The sequence below is a fragment of the Varanus komodoensis genome, unplaced genomic scaffold (genome assembly GCF_004798865.1).
Source record: "Varanus komodoensis strain SLA01 unplaced genomic scaffold, ASM479886v1 scaffold53, whole genome shotgun sequence".
Classification (NCBI taxonomy): Eukaryota; Metazoa; Chordata; class Lepidosauria; order Squamata; family Varanidae; genus Varanus; species Varanus komodoensis.
Window position 1 is genome coordinate 2,863,286 of NW_025336126.1, and position 20,597 is coordinate 2,883,882.

Genomic DNA, 20,597 nt, shown 5'->3' on the forward strand with positions numbered 1-20,597 from the left:
CAGTGGGGTAGCTGTGTCACTCTTACCCCCAGCCTAGCACCTGGAGCAAGCTGGGGATGCTGGGAGCTTCCATCAAACACATCTGGAGAACCCCAGGTTGGAGAAGGCTGCTCGTGCTACAATGAATTGGTTCGTCTTGGGGTGTCGCAAGGCTTTTGCTGCTTTGCTTGTCAGGCACTGTTACACTCCATGTTGCAGATCAGAGGATGGAGGCTAAGAGAGGTTGGAAGGCTTCTTGTGAAGGCCCAGGGTTAGTTTACCCAGAAGCTGAATTCTGCAGCTATACTTCTAGCTGTATCTCTTCACCACTATGGTTTGCAAAAAGGACACCTGTCTGATTCTTTATTAGATTTATATCCCACTTTTTCTTTTTTGAAGAATTCAGGACAACTTTCATCATTCTCCTCCTGCTCTCAGTCTTGTCCCTGCAACAACAACCCTGTGAGGTAGGTTGGGCTGAGAGTCTGTGACTGGTCCAGAGTCACCCAGTTGGCTCCATGGCTGAGCGGGGACTAGAACCCAGGTCACCTGAGTCCCAGTCATGCACTCTTAACCACTACGCCACACTGGTTCTTGTGTTTACCTAGTAAAGCCATGAAGCCGTAGTTTTGTCTATTATAAAGGAGCGGCCTGGCATGAAAGCAGGCTGTTCTTCAGAAAGGGAATAATGCAGGAAGTGACAAATCTCCTGCACAGGGAGTGGCTGTGCCACTGGCAGAGGGAAAGTTAGGAAGAGTTTCAATCTGGGCAAGAGCATCGGCGTTTACTGGGAGTAAAGAATACTCACAAGCAAAGATCAGGCCATTCTTCTTTAGCAAAGCTAGAAAGGGCGCTGAAATGCCAGCCAAAATGATTCAAGAGTGGTGAAGGTTAGAGGACGTTCCCTGGAAAGGTGTGGCTTTTCTGATTTAGATGGAAAACGTTACCAAAATAGGAGGGAGTTATAACTGCTAATAAAATAATGAGTCATGTGTGGAGAGGGCAATGGAGTGGGCAGAGAGGGATAATTTTTCCTTCTCACAATACAATATATATTTATTTTTAAAAGCATTTATCCCACCTCTTTCCCTGAAAGGGAACTCAAGTGGTGAATAATGTCAACAATATTTAAAACCTTCTTAAAACCTCAAACAAACAATTTAAAAGTTCTTAAAAACAAGAACTAAAAAATCAATGGTTAGTATTAAGAGTTTTAACCAAAAACCTTCTGAAATAGCCATCTTTTCACATGCTGCCTAAAAGAGTCCAGTGTCAGGGCCTAATGAATCCTGGTGGGCAGACAGTTCCCTAAGACGGGTGCGGCCACCCACTGGCCTCCCAAGGAGGATGCAGAAGCCTCGCCTGCCAAGCCAGCTCCCCCTGCATCGGCCGCTGGGATGCTGCCCAAAGCTTCCTTTGTTAGCTTCAGCAAGAGGAGATGTTCCAAATTTTGCACTCTGATGAGAGATGGGAGATCAGGAAGGCCAGCCTAACCTTTCCATCACCGAGTTCAGAGATGAGGCGAGGGGCTGCCATTTTAGCACTAGCTAGAGAAACCCCAGGCTTGTGTGTTTGAGACCCTGGGGCCAAAACAGTTGTGCACCCCATTCTAGGCCTCTTTGCAACTCTCTGCCTGGGTAGTGGGGTTTGAACGAATGCCCCAGACATGGAACATGGGGGAAGACACATACAGAAAGAAAGTTCTCCAGTCCCCAAACCATTCTGGATGGGGATAAGGAATGTCTTATTGCCTATGGGGGAGCCCCACTCAGCTTGAAAGGTGTGTTTAGTGTGTGCCTTTAAAAAGCACTGTCTCCCAAGGACACTGCTATTTGTAAATAGGGATGTATACACAGGGGAGAGGAGGCATTTCATTTCAGGAAAAAACCCTCATGCAGAAAGATTCAAAGGGAGGGGCAGCAGGAGGCAAAGCTCATGTGGGCAAAAAGGCAGCTGTTTCAGGGGGGATCAGATGCAACAGGGATCACCTGCTCAGGTAGGGAATTCTAAGGTCCCTTGGTAACTGCAAGGTTACTGCGGTCAGACAGATGAAGCACATTTGTATTAAAGCAGATAAAGGCAACTGGGACAGTTCTACAGATCCAGGGCACTGGTTCTTCTACAACAACACACATGAACAGAATGCCAATTTCTGGCTGTTTAATTTATTGGCAACCCACTGTAGCAGTGGATTGGTTGTTCAGGAATCGGGCTCCCTAGCTCCCTGCGGCTCGCGCTCTCTCTCTCTCTCTCGCATTTTCTGTTTGTGGGGAGTTGATCAGAAAAGCTAGCTTGAATTATCTTTAGTGATCATAAACACAAGCGATCTTTCTGTGCAAAACTCCAGGTTTTAGAACTCCTTTTCATCAAGATTCTCATCTGTTTTCTCCCCTTTAGCTCCACAAAGAGTCACTTTTGTACTTTCTCCAGACTCTTTAGGAAACACGAGTCCCCTTCTTTTTTTCCAAAAGAATCCGGTTGTGACCAGTACCTGTCAAACTCTGGGTTTATTTAAAATGAGGGCTTTGAGGGGGATGTTGGGACTTGGACTAGCCCTTCTGTGATCTGTCAAAACAAATGTGGGGGGGGGGGAGTGGTTTTCAAGACAGGGCAGTGCAGTATCTAAGATGGACACCTGCCCTAGATTTTGCCTCAACCAAGACTTGAAATCCACTCAAGTTCCAATGAATGAGCACATTAGCAAATAGGATTTAAAACATTTAAAGATGTGATGTTTTGCTCAAGTTTGTACCGGTAAAAACTAAAAATTTAAAAAACACTGGGTGTCAACATGGCCTCTGCAAGGTGCAGCTGGGGCACTTTGAAGAGGCAGCTCATGGCTACTCAAAGAAGGACTGGGAAAGCCAGCTGTGAAGCCAACTTTTCTGATATCAAAAAAAGGGGGGGTCATTTTTAGTGCAAACCAAAAAAAAAAAAAAAAGCTGCAGGAAACAAAAACCAGCAGAGAGATGAAAACTGGAAGGGAACAAACAGCCAGAGGATTAGTCATCCAGATTTGGACAATATAGTAACCCACAGTGGGCAAAACAAACCCTAGAACAGTCCACGGATACTCACTCTGAAGGGTTTGGGGAGGGGGACAACATTGCGGGATTGTGGCTGGGTTTGCACAGCAGGAAAACCAACCAATGAGCGGCTTCCACTTGACCGTCATGACCTGCGAAACCGTCCAATAGAAGGATGGGAAGGAACAGGTCTGGCGCAACTCCATTACAGCTTAGCCTCTACCGTCATAGGGTGCAATCCGATGCACGTCTAGCCAGAAAGGAGTCCATGCTGAGGAACCCTGGGAGTTGCAGGCCTTTTCTCTTTCTAAACAAGTATAGTATAGGATTTCCTGTTTAGATGACGGTGTGTTACTTCAGCTATGAAGCACACCTAGAAAATTTCACCCAGCTTTCTTTGTTATGTGTTAGAATGCATGCCAAGCCGGATTGGATCAGTAGCAACAGCTCTTCAAGTCGTTCTGCATCTTAAAGCCAAGTCACAGATCCACCACACCCGCCGAAATCAGCGGGGGTTTGCTTCCGCCGCCCTCATGCATGCTTTCATGTCTTGTGGGGGTCTCGTTTTGGGGACCCCACCCTGGCCTGGGGGTGCCTGTGTTTGGGCCCCAAGCTCCAGGCCGAGCGGCACCCTTACTGCCTCCACGCCCTGAACCGGAGGCCGATGTCTTGGGAGCGTCTGGTTGTCCACTAGCGCGCTGGGCTATTTTGCAGGGGAAGCGCTGGGCCGATTCAGCGGGGTTTCCTCTTTACGGGACGATGGGGGTGGGTGTCTGTTGTGTATTTTTCGCTCCTAGCAACGGCAGTGACATAGCCCCACTCACCACCCCATCATAGCCGCCTCCTCCTCCTCCCTATCTCCGCCCCCGCCCCACCCTTTTCTTCCTCCGGCCCAAGGGCGAACCCCCTCCCCAGTACCACACCCAGCTCCCCTCCCGCCCGGACGTTTTGCCTTGATCGGAGCATCTTTCTCCGCTCTCGTCGCCTCGGGGTCCCCGTTGCAGCAGCGTGCCAGTCCCTCCCCTGAAAGTAAGTCCTTTAGGAGCAAACCCTGCAGGTCGAGCGAGGAGGCCGACTCCGTTAAGCATGAGGGAGCTGGGGAAGGAGGGGTTAAATAAGCAGGAGAAGGGGAATTTCTGAGCCCCAATTCCGGGGCTGTTCGGAGGAAAGGGTTAAAAAAATACCGAGAAAGTGGGAGCCGGGAAGGCTCCGGGGATTTAAAGGAAGAGGAGTGGGCTGACGAAGTAGCCCGAGCACCCGGCAGAGGGGCGCGCGCGCAAGTCAGAGCAATCTAGGAAGTGAAAAACGGGAAGGGTAGGACTGGAGCCAGGTTATTTCGGGAGGAGGGCTCGACTGGGATGGGCTTTTGCGAAAGGGGGTGCATTCTGCCGGGGTTGGGGACTTGGGAACGGAGCGCGTCCCGTTTAGGTTTCTTGGCTTTACTCTTGGCGGCACGGCTGTCTGGAGCTGCCACACCTCCTCGATAAATTACTTCTCTCCTCCGTACGCTATTTGTAAAGAATGAACGACGTAACCGTCTGTTTTCATGGGGTAGATGTGGAGGGCTTGGAAGTTACTGGGACTGAGTCGTTGCTTCGCCCCAGCTCTTTCCGCTGCCGCAGCCTCAATATTTCCCTTTTAAAAATGGAGGCAATGGAATGTTTTGTGAATATAATTTTGGCAGCGCTGCTATGTTCGTGTGTGTGCGCGCGCGTGCGTGTGCAAATTTTTACCTATGAGATGCATATAGTTTTAGTCTAATAAGGAGCTGAACACCTTTTGCGGAGTTGTTGAAAAAAGTGCAATGGAAACTAAGCTTTTGGGCAGTTGGGAATATGCACTTTCATCTTTTAACAAATTCTGGGAGGTGCCCATGCACTGGAGATGTGGGGAGAGCTGCAGGAGATTCTTGTGCAGTTGAAAACGATGCTTAGTGAAACAGCACCAAATGAAAAGTAAAAACAACCAAGATGTTTGGAGACTTTGAAGCTGAGATCCAATATACCCATGCTTAGTAGGAATGAGACCCATTAAACAGAACTGGACTTACATCAAAGTAAACACACGCAGGACTGCTTAACAAATTTCCTGCTGTAATACATGGTTGGATCCCTTGCTAGCTCTACTTTGAGTAGACCAATTGAAATGAAAACTTGTTAGTCATGGTTATTTTAAGTCCTTTAATTTCAATTTATTTTCTTTAGGTTTACAGAGAGTACTGACAACACCAGATGAAGTAGACTGTAATCTGTGCAAACCCATTTAGTGATGGCCAAATAGAACATCCATGATCAGAGGCAGTGTATCTTTGTATATCAGCTCCTGGGCAGGAGCAGCAGAAAGGGCTAGTATTTATTCATTTAAAACATTTTTACCCCATCCTTCCTGATAAAACATCTCAGGATGGCTTACAGTAATTAAAATAGTAATAATAATAAAATTATAATCAACAATAATAGTACAATGATTAAAACAATAAATAACAAAAATAAATCAATTCTGCAAAACTAAAGAAAAAATGCGACTGTAATCTTAAATCTTAAAACATCTAAAATCCTTAATTCTTAAAATGATGGTTAAATAAAAAGGTCTTTACCTGGCGCCCAAAAGAGTATAAAGTCGGCGCCAGGAGAACCTCTCTTCTTCATTAGTCTTCATAGAGGTTGTTTTCCTGGGTGGGAAATGGGATGTCAGACTGGATGGCCCCTTGGTCTGACCCTTTCAGGACTGTTTAAGAACCTAAATTCTTAAAGATGCAATCCAATGCAAGATTAGACCAAATGGAGTACTCAGAGTTGTACAGCATTTTTCTGTCTCAGCTTGCACAGAATTGTGCCTGAAACCTTGAATTTATTATAGCAACAAACGAGGGAATGTAGCAATCTGCTTATAGAAGAAGGTATGCAAGAAAGGCAGCGCTTACGTGTATTTCTTAGAAGTCAGCCTCATTGATTGCAGCAAGATTTTCCACTGCATAAAATTGCATTGGATTGGATGGTGCCTCTCCTAGGATTGTCAGATGGGGTGTGGTTGTGTAGTGGTTCATGGGCATCTTTGCACTTATGATGAAAGTCACTTTAGCAACTTAGGTGTGGCACATGCAGTGTTGCCTGTAGCAGGATGGATGGCTCCTCAAGTGGGGAGGATAAGGTTTCCAAGGGGAGCGGGCAGAGGGAAGTGTTATTAGTACATTAGTGTGTGTTTGTGACAACAGTGCATGTGTTACGACTTGGTAAGCATGGCTTTTGGGTGTGAGATGAGATTTGGTAAGGGAGAGAGGTCTGTCTTATGTGTATTATCCATGGGTGTGTGTTAGCATGTGCTTGTGTGCAAATGTGGGTATGCATGTATGCATGCAGTGGACAAGCTGCTTAATGGGAACAAGTAGCAGTGCAATAAAAAGTACATTTGCATTACTCAAGAATACTCTTTACATCCCTTGTCTCTTTAGGCAGAAAAAAGCCCTGTATCTCCAAGCATTTCCCACCCAGGGAGGTTTTCCTAACAGTTCAGCCTCTTGCAGCCCTCTGCATTTTAGTCGGAGTGTCTTTATATGCCCTGTCAGCTAGCTGCATCCTGTCAGCTTCTGGCTGTTTCCACCTCTTGGTTTCTTGAGATTTCACACCAACATGGGTGACATATCTTTGTACCTGTTCTAGACCACAATTTCTGTTTTTAGAGGTATGGCACCACCTTTTCTTTTTTCCAGAGAATCTTTGTATGATTGAGTAATGTAAGTAAACCCCACATCCTGTTGTGAACTGTCGCAGTCCCCATGTTATAAATCTTCCTTCCTTCCTGAATTTGCTAGGCTGCTTTCATTAGGCACACCCTCTTGGTGAGCAATTCCAATTTACTCCATACCAATCTTCCCCAACTGGTGCTCCCCAGATGTGTTGGACTACAACTCCTAGCACCCTCCAACCAGCCAGGAGAGACTTAGGGAAGGCTGCCTTGCAGTGTTGCCAGAATTAGTGCAATGTTATATGAAGAGCTTTCCCTTTTACAAAGTCTTAAAGAGTGGGAGTGAGGAGGTTTACCCATGTTAAAAGCCACACTTAAATGATTGTGAAGTCCACTTGGGAGCAGGCTAGTTAACACTCAGAATTGTGATTGCCTCACTTCAGGGAGCAGGTGGGAGGGTTACTGCCTCATGAAAAGGTTCCCTGCATGCAGAAAAGTAGCATATTAGGAAGAAGCGTAGGTCAAGTTCTTTTCTCTGTCATGCTAGTTCTCTAAATGCAAGAATGTGCAAGGGCAGAAAGGTTTTCAAGCAAGCACCTTCTCCTGCCACTTGAAATTGTTGAGCAAAACCTTTTTCGCTTGATTCTGCCATGTGTACAGAACACACCCCTGTCCTGCTGGATAACCGGGCAGAAAAGCATGACAAAAGCCCTCCCCCAGTCCCAAAACAACTGACATGATAATATGTGACTGGCCAGGTTTGCTTTACTGGCAGCCAGCACTTGTGCTTTGACTGATGAAATGGCTTTAATTACCCTTTGCAGTTGCACAATCCGTCAGCATAGTGACCAAAATGCAAAGAAGGTGGATCCCTCATGGGAGTTTTGTAGGATGCGAAATGTGCCGGCTTACGATCCTGTCCCTTTCTGCAGCGGATTCCCTTCTGTTCCCTCCATCCTCATCCTGGCCGGCTTCCCCGTCTTAGCAACTCTAGTTCAGAGTGCCCTGCTGCAGGACTGCTGCGCTAAGCAGGACTGAGGTTTGGAAACACGAGCACGGAGAGGAAGTCATAGCTGTTGGCCTAAGTGCCCCCAAACGGGCTTGGGGGTTTGCAAGAGGGAGCAGGGGAAGAGGAGCTGTGACTCTTTGGGGGGGGGGTGGCCAGAAGGAAGGCTGTGGGGCTGGCTGTGAGCCCGGGAGGAGCATTTCTTTCCCACCCACCTCAGCTCAGACATAGAGCGTGATTGAAACCAAATGTCCAACTATGGCTAAAGAGGGGTTTTCTCCTGGCCTTATATGGACAACGGTGCAAAAGCTCCCACCCCTCCTTCATCCACTTCTACGCCTTTCCCAGCCCCCACTGCTGGCTGTGCCTCACCCCTGCAGGAAATCCAGATGAGGAAACCTTGTTCAGCCAGAAAGGCTCAGAGTGCTTTTGCTCCAGAGCTCCTGTCATGCTGCCTGTATCCTAATTTTAACACACCGGAGATGCTCCCCAGACCCACCACGTCCTTCACTTCCAGGAATTTCCGTCTGCCTGCCCAGCTCACTGTAATCAGACACAAGGGGTATTCAGCTCGGTTACACAGCACCTGCCTTGCCTGCAGACGGCTCCAGGTTCAATCCCCGGCAACCCCAAATAGGACTGTACAAACTCCTGCCTGAATCACTGGGGACTCATTGCTCCCAGCCAGTGCTGGACAAACTGGGCTAGATAGGCACATGGCCTGATTTGCTACACAAATGCTTATGTTTCCGGGAGGTGGCAGTATTTTGATTGGAAAGCATGCGGTGTGTGGCAAGGGTAGATGGAATCTTCTCAGAAAGCAGACGGTTGTTGATAAAGCATTTCCTTTGTTCTAGTTATCTAAGACAGGTCGGTGCTCTGGCATTTGCCCCATTGGGTAAACTCAGCCAAAAAGCAAGTAATTCAGTTAACATAGACTTCTATGTCGCTCAGAGAATTTTGGTTATGGTGCGGCAGAGAAAAACTGTACTGCAAACATCGGAACAAACTGACAGAGTGTTTGCGTTCTTGGAGAAGCAAGAAGTATTTTGTGTAGCATCCAGAGTGGTGGTGTTGGTGGCAAATCGCTGCGTAACTTTTTTCAATGGGGAGGGGAAAGGAAAATCCATAGCTGCCCTAACAGGAACGTTCTGCTGCTTGTTCCCGTTAGTTTTTGTTTTTTTATTAACAAATGTATATTGCAATAGGAAGAATTTCTCAGGGATCCTTCATAGTTCCAAATAGCTCAAACAGATGTGGGTATCTCAGCAGTGCTTTGCTCCCTGGGGCTATTTTGACCAAGAAAACCCTGATCTGAAGCTTTCCTTGTAGCCACTTTTGCTATTAAGAAAGAACCACTTTGGAGATCCATCTGTTCATTTTCCCACTTTTTTGTTCTCTCTTCGAGTTCAATTCACACAGATAAGTTCTGATTTTTTTAAAGAGATGTTGAGTAATTGGCTTTTGCTTAGGCAGCTGCAAAGTTATGTATAGCATGTAAATGGAAGTCTTCAAAATAACCAGCTAAGGTTAATAACATTTGAGAAATTATGACAACATATGCATTTATTTATTTATTTAGAAAATTTCTATGCCACCCCATTCGCCGAAGCCTCAGGGCGGCTCACAAAACATCAATTACTGAGTAAAACATCAAGATTTACTCAGTAAATCTTTCCTCAAGGAGAGAGATGATGAAACATTGGTTTCCGTTTATTTCTTGTGTAGAAGCTGTTCAAACATTTGATCAAATTTTCTAACCAAGTACAGTTGCCTATATTTTCCCTGACTAAGGGTGCAATGCTATGCATTTTTAAGAAAGGAAAAAAGTCCCCAACTTTCAGCATGGGCCTAGCTAGCCTCACACTCTTCTGTATCTGAGTGTTTCTTCGAAATAGTCTGGGGATTAAGGGATTCACTCCTCTTAAGCGAATGGGAATGGAGACAGGCAGTTCTGAACTGACGGTGTGATCATAGATGGAAGCTGTTGCATAGGTGAAGACTTCTGGATTACCTTTCCTTGAATGTGAAATGTGCAAGCAAGTCCTGGAAGTCTGTTGGGAGGCCATGAAGCCTAAAGAGCAATGGGCATGCCAGATTAAGAAAAATGTTCTTAGAAGCAAGATTGCTCTCCTGTGGTTACCTTTCTTAAACCATCAAATTGATAATACTGGATTTTGTACCCTGCCCTTCCTCTCCAGAGTCAAGATGGGGTGATCCCACACTATGTATCCTTACAATAACTTGTGTAATAGGTTGGATGGCAGGATGGTGACTAACCCATGGCAAGGTTTGTAGCTGAGCCTAAATTTGGATGCATCTCCCCATTCTGAATCCAATACTCTAGCTCAGGGGTGGGCAACTTAATGGCCCTGCAGGTGCTTTGGCCTACAATCCCCATCAGCCATAGCAGTATGGCTGATGGTGAGGGATGCTGGAAATTACAGACCAAAACATCTGGAGGGCCACAAGTCGCCCACCCGTCCTCTTAACAATTGCATCACACTGACTAATTCATTAAGTATGCTTTAGTAGCATGAACTGAGCCAGAAACCTGCCTGCAGTTCCTACTCCAGCCAAGAATTGGCTGAGCTGGACTCAAGCTATTCCTTCAGTCTCACTCAGTTTTCCTTGTTGGCCACCTTTAGATTATACTGGTCTACATCATGGGGTTGTTGTAAAAGTTTTGCTGTGATAATTTTTTTATAAAGTACTCTGAGCATTCAAAAGCACACCTTTCCCCAAGTTGCTCAGCGAAATGGGTGGGGTTGCATTTTATCTTCTGTTTTTATAGCTCTGTGGTTCTCCTCACATCTAGGCCGACACTTCTGCCCAGCTTGGTGTTCTCCTCATATGTTGGGCATATGCTCCTGTTGGCTGGGGATGATGGGAGTTGAAGTCCAATGCAACTGGAGGGAACCAGCATGGGGAAGGTTGTTTTAAGCTGATGCCTTCCAGAAGGGATCTCCAGCTGGTGGGCTACAATTTCCATTATCCCTAGCTAGAAGTGTGGGCTTTTTATTTGGGCTCTTGTTGGGATACTCTGGAGCTTGTGGACAGTTAAAATATGGAGTCTGCTTCTGCCACATGTAGTAAAGGCCAACATGGAGATTGGACAAATTAGTGGAAGAGAAGGCTATTGGTCAGGAAGGCTACTAGTCCTGGAGGCTATATGCTAGCTCCAGTATCAGGGCCCATATGCAGACCTGTTGCTGGGGAATATGGTGGGACTCACGTCCTGTTTATGTCAGCAGTTGTATGGCCACTGTGTGAACTCAGTGCTAGACTTGGTGGCCCTTGGTCTGATCCTGCACAGCTCTTCTTGTGTTCTTCTTCCATTTGTTGCAATTACAAATGGAAATTAACATTTCTGTTTCTCAGGCATCCCAGCTCTAGCCATCCTGACTGCAAAGAGCACGGAAGAGGTGCATGTCATCCTGCACATGCACTTCAGGGTTCCTGCCTCCATTTTGGAAGCCCCGACAGATGGCCTCTTAAGCAACTCTTTGCCAAAAGCCCCTGCTTGGTTCCCCCGGGACACCAGCCCTGAGGCTTCATGCTGGCCTCCTCGTTTCCATGGCTGACCTTTCATCACTGAGCCCAGCCAACGCTGTTCCTTTTTGCCTTGGGGAGCACTTCTGCCCCTCTGAAGCAGGAAACCAACCCTTGTAAGAGAAAACCTCCAGGGGCCCTCCGGCCGGTATCAGGCATGCCGGCTGGTCTGTTGCACTGTGTCCTCGCTCGTCCCTGTTGCAGCCGCTGCTCTGTGGGAACAGACACGCAATGGAGCCGGGGAGCCGGACCAGCAACTGGGCTTTCCCAGTCTGCTGCCTTCCAGACATCTCGGATGGCGGCTCCCATCATCCCCAGGCAGCAAGGTTGGGGAAGGCAGCATGAAACCCATGCAGAAGGGGCTTTGTGGGTGCATTTCCTGTTACATTTCCTGTGGCGATAGTCCGGATGCCCTCAGTCACTGCACAGGCTTCCTCCTTCTTGCTCACACTTCTAGTCCCGTTTTGTTGCCCTGGTAACAAAAAGCCTCCTGGATAAATAAATGGCTGCCACACCCAGTCACATGTTTACCATTTTAGATTTTGGTGGGTTCCAGGCAACTTTGCACGTGCAAATTGCAGCGCTTTCAAATTAGTAATATACTGGATATATTAAAAGTATTTTTTATCCCACCCTTCAGTCAGAAAGGTTCCCAGAGTGGGTTACATATAATAAGTAAAAACAAGAGAGGCCCTCCCTGAAGGCTTGCAGTCTAAGAAGACAACATACAAGGAAAAAGGGATGAGGATGGAAGAAGAAAATTCTTCTCAGCTTTCAGCTGAGCTGATGGAATGCCCTCATTTCCCCTCTCTTCTCCTTCTGGAATGGCACGTTTTAAAAATTCACATACTTGGATTGCTTTTTTATTATTTATTTATCTATTGTGCATGTGGCCAGATAAAAATATAAAGAATTGCTTTGCTGGATCATGCTTTCTTCCAGCAGAGGCTAGTCACATGGCACCATAAAGCGTAGAAGTAGACCACGGATGTAGCAGCCTTTATCTGTGCCCTGCCCTGAACCCTTGGTTTTTAGGGATATACTGGCTCTGCAGATGGAGGCTCCATTGAGATTTGCTAGGTGATAGATAATAACGAGAACCATGTGGTGTAGTGGTTAAGAGAGCTGGTCTGGGACTCAGGTAATCCGGGTTCTAGTCCTCGCTCAGCCAGCCGTGACTTTGGGCCAGTCACAGAGAGTCGACCCAACCTACCTCACAGGCTGGAGGAGGAGAATTATGTCAATTGCTTTCTCTGAAATAAAAAAGACGGGATATAAATCTGATAAATAAGCTAAGGGCCAGTCCTGCATGAAATCTGTTGCATTGTTCTGAAAAACAAAAAACCAACATTCTAAGCCATTTGTTTCCACATCCTTGTGGAAACAATTTTCATTCTCCTCTTCATTGGGAATGAGGTTCAGGGCAATTGGCTTCGCTGGGGGAACGGGTTTCCAGTATAATGAGAGAGAAACAACCACCCTGTCATGTTCAGATGTACCGTAGGTCAACTAACAGGTTGAGATTGATTTATTACATTTTCATCCTACTTCCAAGGTCATCGGGATGGTGCATATGCAGTTTTTTTTAAAAGATGAGGGCTGTGCTTTTTGGGGGGGGGTGCCTGCTAGTGGGGAGCTGGTGATGCGCAGAGTTCTTTTCTCCTAATTTTGTTCTCAGAAGAGCCTGATGAGGTGACACCGGTCCAATTCACCCAGCAAGTTCCTTGGCTGAGCGGGGATTTGAACTAGGATCTCCCTGGCTCTAGACAGCTATCAGCTCAAAGCTGAAGAACCTCTTGACCTCCAGATGATATTGGACTACAGCTCCCATTATCCCTGCTGTCTGGGGATGATAGGAGTAGAAGGTTCACATACGTTCCTCACTTCTGCTCTTACCTCTGCTTATCTCACTGGTGTTGGAAGAGGCAGTGATACCTGAGGCAGTGTTTTCCAACCTGGTGCCCCCCAGGGGAGTTGGACCAGAATGCCCTGCACGCCAGTGAGCATCCCTTTTGACCTGATGGCTGGGGGTGATGGGCATTGTAGTATAACACATCTGGAGGGCAGCTGGGGTAGGCTGAATGGAGGTGAGCCAGTGATGAGATGAGGAGAGTTGTGTCCACTCTCTCCAAAACCAGGCACAGCACACTGTCTCCTGGGCCATCTTCACCTCTTGGAGCTTATCATGCGTCTTAATTCTTCTCCTAGGTCTTTCCACGATGCCGGTGACACGTTCCAAATCTGTGGGCAACACCAGTGCTCTGACTTCTCAGCTGGGCATCATCCGCCTGCTGGAAGTCCTTTTCACTTGCGTCGCCTTCAGCCTGGTGGTCCACCGGCAAGCCTGGGATGGCCGGGATGGCGACTGGTGCATCTTCTCGTGGTGCATTTGCTTCGCCATCACCATCATCATCTTGATAGTGGAGTTTGCTGGCCTTCAGCACCGCATTCCTGTCTCCTGGAAGAACTTCCCCATCACGTTTGCCATGTACGCCACCTTGATATGCCTCTCGGCTTCCATCATCTACCCGGTGTCCCACATCCAGAACAGAAGCCTCCCTCGTGAAGAGCGTGGGTATCGCATTTCGGCCACCGTGTTCTCTTGCCTCGCGTGCCTGATGTACTCCACAGAGGTCACGGTCACCAAAGCCAAGCCGGGAGAAGTCACCGGATACATGGCCACCGTCCCCGGGCTGCTCAAGGTGGTGGAGACCTTTATTGCCTGCATCATTTTTGTCTTCATCAGTAATCCAGTTTCTTACGACCATCCTGAAGCCCTTCAGTGGTGCATGGCCGTCTACTGCATCTGTTTCATCCTCTCGCTGCTGGTCATCATCCTCTGCATCGGCGAATGCACCGGCTGGCTGCCATGTCCATTCAACAAGTTCCTCAGCGGCTACACCCTCTTGGCCGTGCTCATGTATGCGACAGCCACAGTTATCTGGCCCATCTATAAGTTCGACCGAAAACACGGTGGAGTCTCATCTCGGCCTTGCGGCAATAAAACTTTCTGTTATTGGGACAGGTGGGTGGCCATTGCTGTGCTGACAGCTCTCAATCTCCTGGTGTACCTTGCTGACCTGGTGTATTCTGCACGGCTGATATTCATCCAAGGGTAGACCATGGCTGCAAAAAGCGAGTAAAGAAAGCCCTTTCTCTGCCTCCCTTTTTGCTCTTGTGCTTCCCTCCGTCCTCATCTCTGTCTTTTCATTTCCATGCTAGTGTCCCCACCACAAGCTGTTGGTTTTTTTTTACATTCCTCCTTTCCAGTAATCCGCACATCTCTTCCTTGCTCTTTCCACCTCCTGAGCATGCCTTGCTCATTGCAAGCCTGTCCTTTGCTCCCATTTTGCTCACGTGGCAAAATTTGGCATAAACGTTCTTGCCTTTGGAATATCGTTCAGGCTCATTCTCAGACCTGCTCGTGTTGCACACTGGTTCTTTGCTGTCCCTGTACATTTGCAAGGTGTAGCTAGCTGAGAGCATTAAGTTTCTCTCCGTGCACAGAGGTAGCACTGTTTAAAAAGGGTGGTGCTGGAGGTCCATGCCCAGAAGGGAGAGAAGCACCCAGGGGGTGTGAACCTCAACTGAAGTAGAATGCTTCCATCCTCCAGAACCCATGACAACCTCGTTTGATATCCATCTTTCTGAATTCTTCCTGTGCATCTGTTGCCAGCTCACAGGTCCGCCTTTCTTTATCCATATTTTCCACCATCTTCCAGCCTTCATGAAACCTTTGAACCGTTGTGTCCCTGCTGGAAAAAGACTTATTCAGCCACCAGCAAGTTGTCCTCTTTCCAGTGAACCCTAGTTTAGGCTGAGAGGGCATAGACAATGCTGGAGCCTTGCTTTGTTTGTAGGAAAGATGAGTCCCCTCTAACATACTTGTCTGGCTGTTAAAACAACCCCCACCCTACATGAATTGTGGGGCTCTCCTAAGTGTACTTCTCAGTCACCAGTGAACTTGCTAGATGCAGGTCCCATCGAAATGAATTGGAACTGCACCTGAGCGGCGCGACACTGTAGTTTTCTTTGGTACTTCATTGGGAAGTTTATTCTATGGTTTAAGAGGATGCCTTTTAAAATACCATATAGAGGGTAAAAATTCATGCATGCTTCATGAGAGATTAAACTTGCATATGTTTACTTCTAACAGATTTCTGCAAGAAAAAGCTCTCTGCAGTTCCCCAAATAATTTACTTAGGAACTGCTGATTCTTGTCATAACTTGGATTTTGAAGGGGAGTTTACTTTCTGCATTCAGAAGTCTTCGATTGGATTTAGGAAAATAAATAAACCTCTTGGAGGTTAAAAAAGTAATAAATGCAGGGGCTTTAAATGATATGCCAGTGCCATGCCAAAGAACAGTTTCCACATTGGAGCAGCCCCTTTAATTGTTTCCGTAAGTGTTAGAAATCCTTGCCTGCAGTGTTATTAAGGGCAGTGCCTTATATAAAAGGCAGCTTCATTCATGAAAAAGTATTGTGCCTTTAAAATGTTGACACTTAAAAGAAAATGCCTGCCACTGAGTGTCGTTAACACTGCCGCTTTAGTTTTTCCTGCTGGAAAAAATAGCATAATCAAAAGTATGTTTGGTGGAGTGCTAAGTGTGCAGTTTTGGCCTTTCTTTGGTTACTGATCCAGTATTTAAAAATAAACATATTCCAGGTGACACTAATCTGAAATAACTTTGCTTTCCCATACTGTGGCCTTAAAGAGGACAACGTTCTCTACCATTAGTTGCGTGCTACAATTTAGTAATATGTATTTTTAAAAAATGAATTTATCATACTGTTCTCATTATTTGCCTTTTTTATACTTCTAAATACCATGTAACATAGACTGAATGATACGGTCCTGCCCTGCTCCAATTATCATTAAGTTCATTTCACCTTAACTGCAATGCTGTTTGTGAGTGTATTTTTTAAAATATGCAAATAAAATATGTATATAAAATAATGGAGCAATGATACATTAAACTGCTGTGAAGCCTATTTATTTTACAATCCAGCTATTGGAACAGCTGGGTCATTGCAATAAAACAGCGTTTTTTCCTTTGTCAGCGTTATATGGAGGAGGAGAGCTAATTTACTGTAGGTTTTGTAAATCCTGCAGCTCTCTAATGTAACAAACTATACCAACATGCTAAAATTCTTCCTTTGCATCTCATCACTCTAAGTCGGGTGACTTACCTTCTGTCATTGACTGGATTCTCACAGCCAATTTCCGTAGGGTGCCTTGTTCATATTCAGACACCTCAACTTCCCATGGCTATGCTACCATTTTATTGGTATGAGGAATCAGCTCTGAAGCTAGTTAACAGGAGCAGGAAAACACTCTTGCCAGTTTTGAATGATCGCATTGCAGGGGTTAAGAGGGTGGGACTGGGATTCAGGAGATCTGGGTTTTAATCCCTGCTTGGCCATGGAGCCAACTGGGTGAGTTTGGGCCAGTCTCAGACACTACAAGGTTGCTGTTGTGGGGATAAATTGAGAGCAGGAGGAGAATGATGTAAGCCATTTTGAATGTCTTGAGAGGAAAAAAGGCAGGATATAAATGAATGAATAACAAATTCTAGATTTCATAGACTCATAGAGCTGAAAGGGGCTCATCATCACCCACAGTTAGAAGGGCATCAGATCCAATCTCCTCCTCAGTGTAGGACTCAAGTTTTCCATCCAAATACTAACCAAGCCTGACCCCCCCCCCACCTTAGTTTCCGAGATTAATAGGATTAGGCCCTTCAGGCTATATAGAAAGTTAGCCTATGGTTTGGCCATGGTTTGGATCATGTCTAGATGCAGACAGCACAGTCACGGGTCAAACAGATGCTACAACACGCCATGGGTTATCGGGGTGGATCATAACCCAAACTTAAGCTACCTTGACAAAACCACATTGGGTTCATGCAACACACTCACCTGCCATGTTTTATAAGCCCATGTAGTTAATTGTGTCATGTGAACCCAGTACATTCTGTCAACTGGCTCCCCTGCTCCTACTTGGGAGATGTTACAACTCTGGACCAGAATTGTACCATGTCATCCGTCTGATGGTATGGGCAAGCTGTGGAGAATGGACCCATTCTTCAGTTGTGTAAGTAGGTAACGTTAGCCCTTGGATTCAATGGTTTTACCCTTTTAGGCAGCCATGCATATTCAGTTTCAAAGCATCAAACTGATGTCAGTCCTTTCCAACCACGTGACTCCATGCTTTAGAAGTGCTGCTACATTCCCGCTATCTAACAAAAAACAGGCAGCTTTGATGTGCAGTTGTGCATTTTGAGCTCACTGCAGAGTGCTTATGTCACCCTGCCAACCAGTTAATACAGATCACAGGCTCATTCCGATCTTTCACCCTGTGTGGCTCTGAAAAAATACAGCAAAATTAAATATTCAAATACACACACACACAATCAGAAACCTATAAAACAAAACAATTTGTGACATGTACTTAAAAGCAATAAAATTCCAGTTGTCTAAAGTTTACCACACACAAGTGAAAAGGTTGCACAGAGTGTCTGCAGATGAATTCAGAAAAAACCTGGAGGTGCTTTCAGACTCTGTAGTACCAGACAAGTCCTCTTCTTTCACATGCTAATGCTGAAGGAGAGTCCTGTTGCTGGGACTTTGGCCTGCAAAATTAGGGACACTCTCGGTCCATCCATCGCAGGCTGCAGGCCCGGTCGCTTCTGCAGGCCCTCTCTTGCTCCTGGCTGGGCTGACTGAGTAGTTTGCCCTGCCCATCCACGATCACATGGAAAGATTTTTACTAGAGTTATACTTACTTAACACACTTAGTTGGGAAAAAGAGACATCACCCTCCTGACAAAAGTGAGTATAATCAAAGCTATGGTTTTCCCAGCTGCAATGTATGGCTGTGAAAGTTGGACCATAAGGAAGGCTGAGCACCGAAGAATTGAGGCCTTTGAATGGTGGTGCTGGAGGAGACTCTGTGAGTCCCTTGGACCACAAGGTGTTCAAACTGGTCAGTCCTAGAGGAGATCAACCCTGACTGCTCTGTAGAAGGCCAGATCCTGAAGATGAAACTCAATACTTTGGCCACCTAATGAGAAGGAACAACTCATTGGAGAAGACCCTGATGCTGGGAACGATGGATGGCAAAAGGAGAGGGCAGAGGATGAGGTGGCTGGATGGGGTCACTGGGGCAGTGGGTGTGAGCTGGGGTGGACTCTGAGGGGTGGTGGAGGACAGGAGAGCCTGGAGGAATGTTGTCCATAGGGTCATGATGGGTCGGGCATGACCTTGCAACTAAACAACAACAACCATTTGGTTGCAGCAACAGCTTATATTTTTTTAAATAAGAATAATAAAATATAAAACTAACTGTGTGCATGCCTCCCCCCGCCCCCCGATCTTTGAAAAAGGGAAAAGAAATGACACAAGCATTGGGTGGCAAGCATTGGGTGAGCTTGGCCTGTTTGGAACTGCCCCCCCCCACTGCTCTCTGGAGCAATTTGGGGAGGCCCCCCAGGGCTGCAAGATCCTGATGCTCAGCCTTAAGGTCCAGAGCGAGCCGTAACAACACTGCTCTTGTCTAGAATTACGCTGCTCTGATGCAGGGTGGAAATCGCTGTGTGGCTGACTTGTGAGTTGAGGAGGGAGGAGGAAAAGGAGAAATGCTCTCTCTGGAGCTCGTGTTCAGGGCTGAGCTTTGCTAAAGAGAAGGGGTGGAGAGCAGCTTCACGCGATGGAAAATCTCGCTCACTAGCTGAGGAGTTTCCACTTTGGAGAGCTGACTGAACGCAGCTGTTGTTCGTGGGACGTGCTGGGCACATATACAAGTTTTTAGCCGTGATGGGGAGGGGTGCACACACATGCATGTATATTTCTGTTTGGAAAACAGCTTTCTGTAGATCCCACATCTGGATCTTCTTTTGTGTAAACTGGTCCTTCCAGCTTTGTGGCCCTTAATCCACACAGACCTTTGATGAAATCCCCAGTTTTTTGTGGCACAGGGCAAAACCAGCCATTCCTGCATCAAGTCCAAGATCCTTGGGAGAGAGAAAGCTCCATCCCCAGCATGGCCCAGCATCTTTGGAGAACTGGTCACCCATCATCTCCTCGCAGAATTGTGCATCGGCTTCCCTGCTGCTTAGACAGCTGCTTCCTTTCCCGTATCATCTCTGCCCACGCCTCGGCCTTGGGATGAGCTCATAACAATATACATTTCTATTTTTGGCAGGAATGTGCTTTCCCAACACTGTGACTCCAAGCAGCTCATCCTTCAGCCAACCCCACGCCCCTGGCATCCAGGCCTATGGGTGTGTGTCGAGGAACTCTTTCTGCTTAGCCCCCGCACTTTCGGGCTTGGCTTCCCTAGCAGCTATAATAATAAGGCAGCATCTTCAATGTGCCACGGGTAGCTTTTTATTTGTTTGTTTTATATATGTACTGCGAGAATGGTTTTGGCTTTGCACAGGCAGCAGCAGCCCTTAGATACAGCAAAGCCTTCAGACAAAACCTTCCAAGCTGGAAAATTCTAGCCACCTGTTATGAGTGAACCCCTCACTGGGCATGGTGTCACCCCATTCATGGTGCACCTCTATAGTGCCATGAGTTGGAGCGACGGCTGCTCCATTCCTCAGCAAAGAGACTGCCCCACAGTTCTGGGAGTGAAGAGTCAAATAACATTGTGTCTTGATCTACTAACCTCACCTTCCTTCAGACCGTACTGGTTAAGTAAGCCTGCTGACTAGAAACTGACAACAGTATGGCAAGCTTCAAGCACATGTGCGCACTAAAATTAATTCATGTGTTTTAAAAATATAATGACTCCAGAGTGCAGGCCCACAGGGCCCCCTCAGCAAGCATGCCAAATTCCAGGCATCTACGTTTCACAGTCTGGGTGCTAAGCCACTGATGGCTGGATAGCCAGACAAACACTTGTTTTCTTTTATTGTTCTAGCTGTTTCTCACACCCTTTTCTGACTAAACCTAGTTTAACGTTTGGTTTCTGTTGAGTAAACTTGTCAGACAGGAAACCAGCCTTGTTTTGGTACCTGATAAAGACTGACCTGAAATGATTTTAAATATTTTAATTCTGTATTTTGATTCTTTCTCTTTTTTTCTTTCTATTGTTCACTGCTTAGGAATCTTGCCAGATACAGGGAATGTTCTCAAAATCCGGTTTTAAATATTTCAGTGCAGTATTTTGATTCCTTTCTTTCTATGGTTCACTGCTCAGGAATCTTGCCAGATAGAGCCCAGTATGTAAATCCTGAAAATAAACAAAGAAAGCAGCTGGCAGAGTAAAATGAGACAATAATTAAACCTCTACTAGATTTTCATATGCTCTCTCCTTTGAGTCTTGTAGGCCTCATTGGGCAGA

The 20,597-nt window shown here is 46.5% G+C and overlaps 2 protein-coding genes across 2 annotated transcripts in view; both read left to right on the forward strand.

Moving 5' to 3' along the window:
• The first annotated feature begins 3,926 nt into the window (after positions 1–3,926).
• Positions 3,927–16,225, forward strand: MYADM (myeloid associated differentiation marker). Its single transcript, XM_044447755.1, has 2 exons — positions 3,927–4,034; positions 13,456–16,225. Exon 2 carries the CDS (start codon positions 13,467–13,469, stop codon positions 14,364–14,366), a length of 900 nt encoding a protein of 299 aa, XP_044303690.1. The 5' UTR covers positions 3,927–4,034; positions 13,456–13,466; the 3' UTR covers positions 14,367–16,225.
• Positions 3,934–20,597, forward strand: part of PRKCG (protein kinase C gamma) — a 106,685-nt gene continuing 90,021 nt past the window's right edge. The window contains exon 1 of the mRNA XM_044447744.1: positions 3,934–4,034. The gene's annotated coding sequence lies outside the window, so the exon portion shown is untranslated. The remainder of the gene's footprint in view (positions 4,035–20,597) is intronic.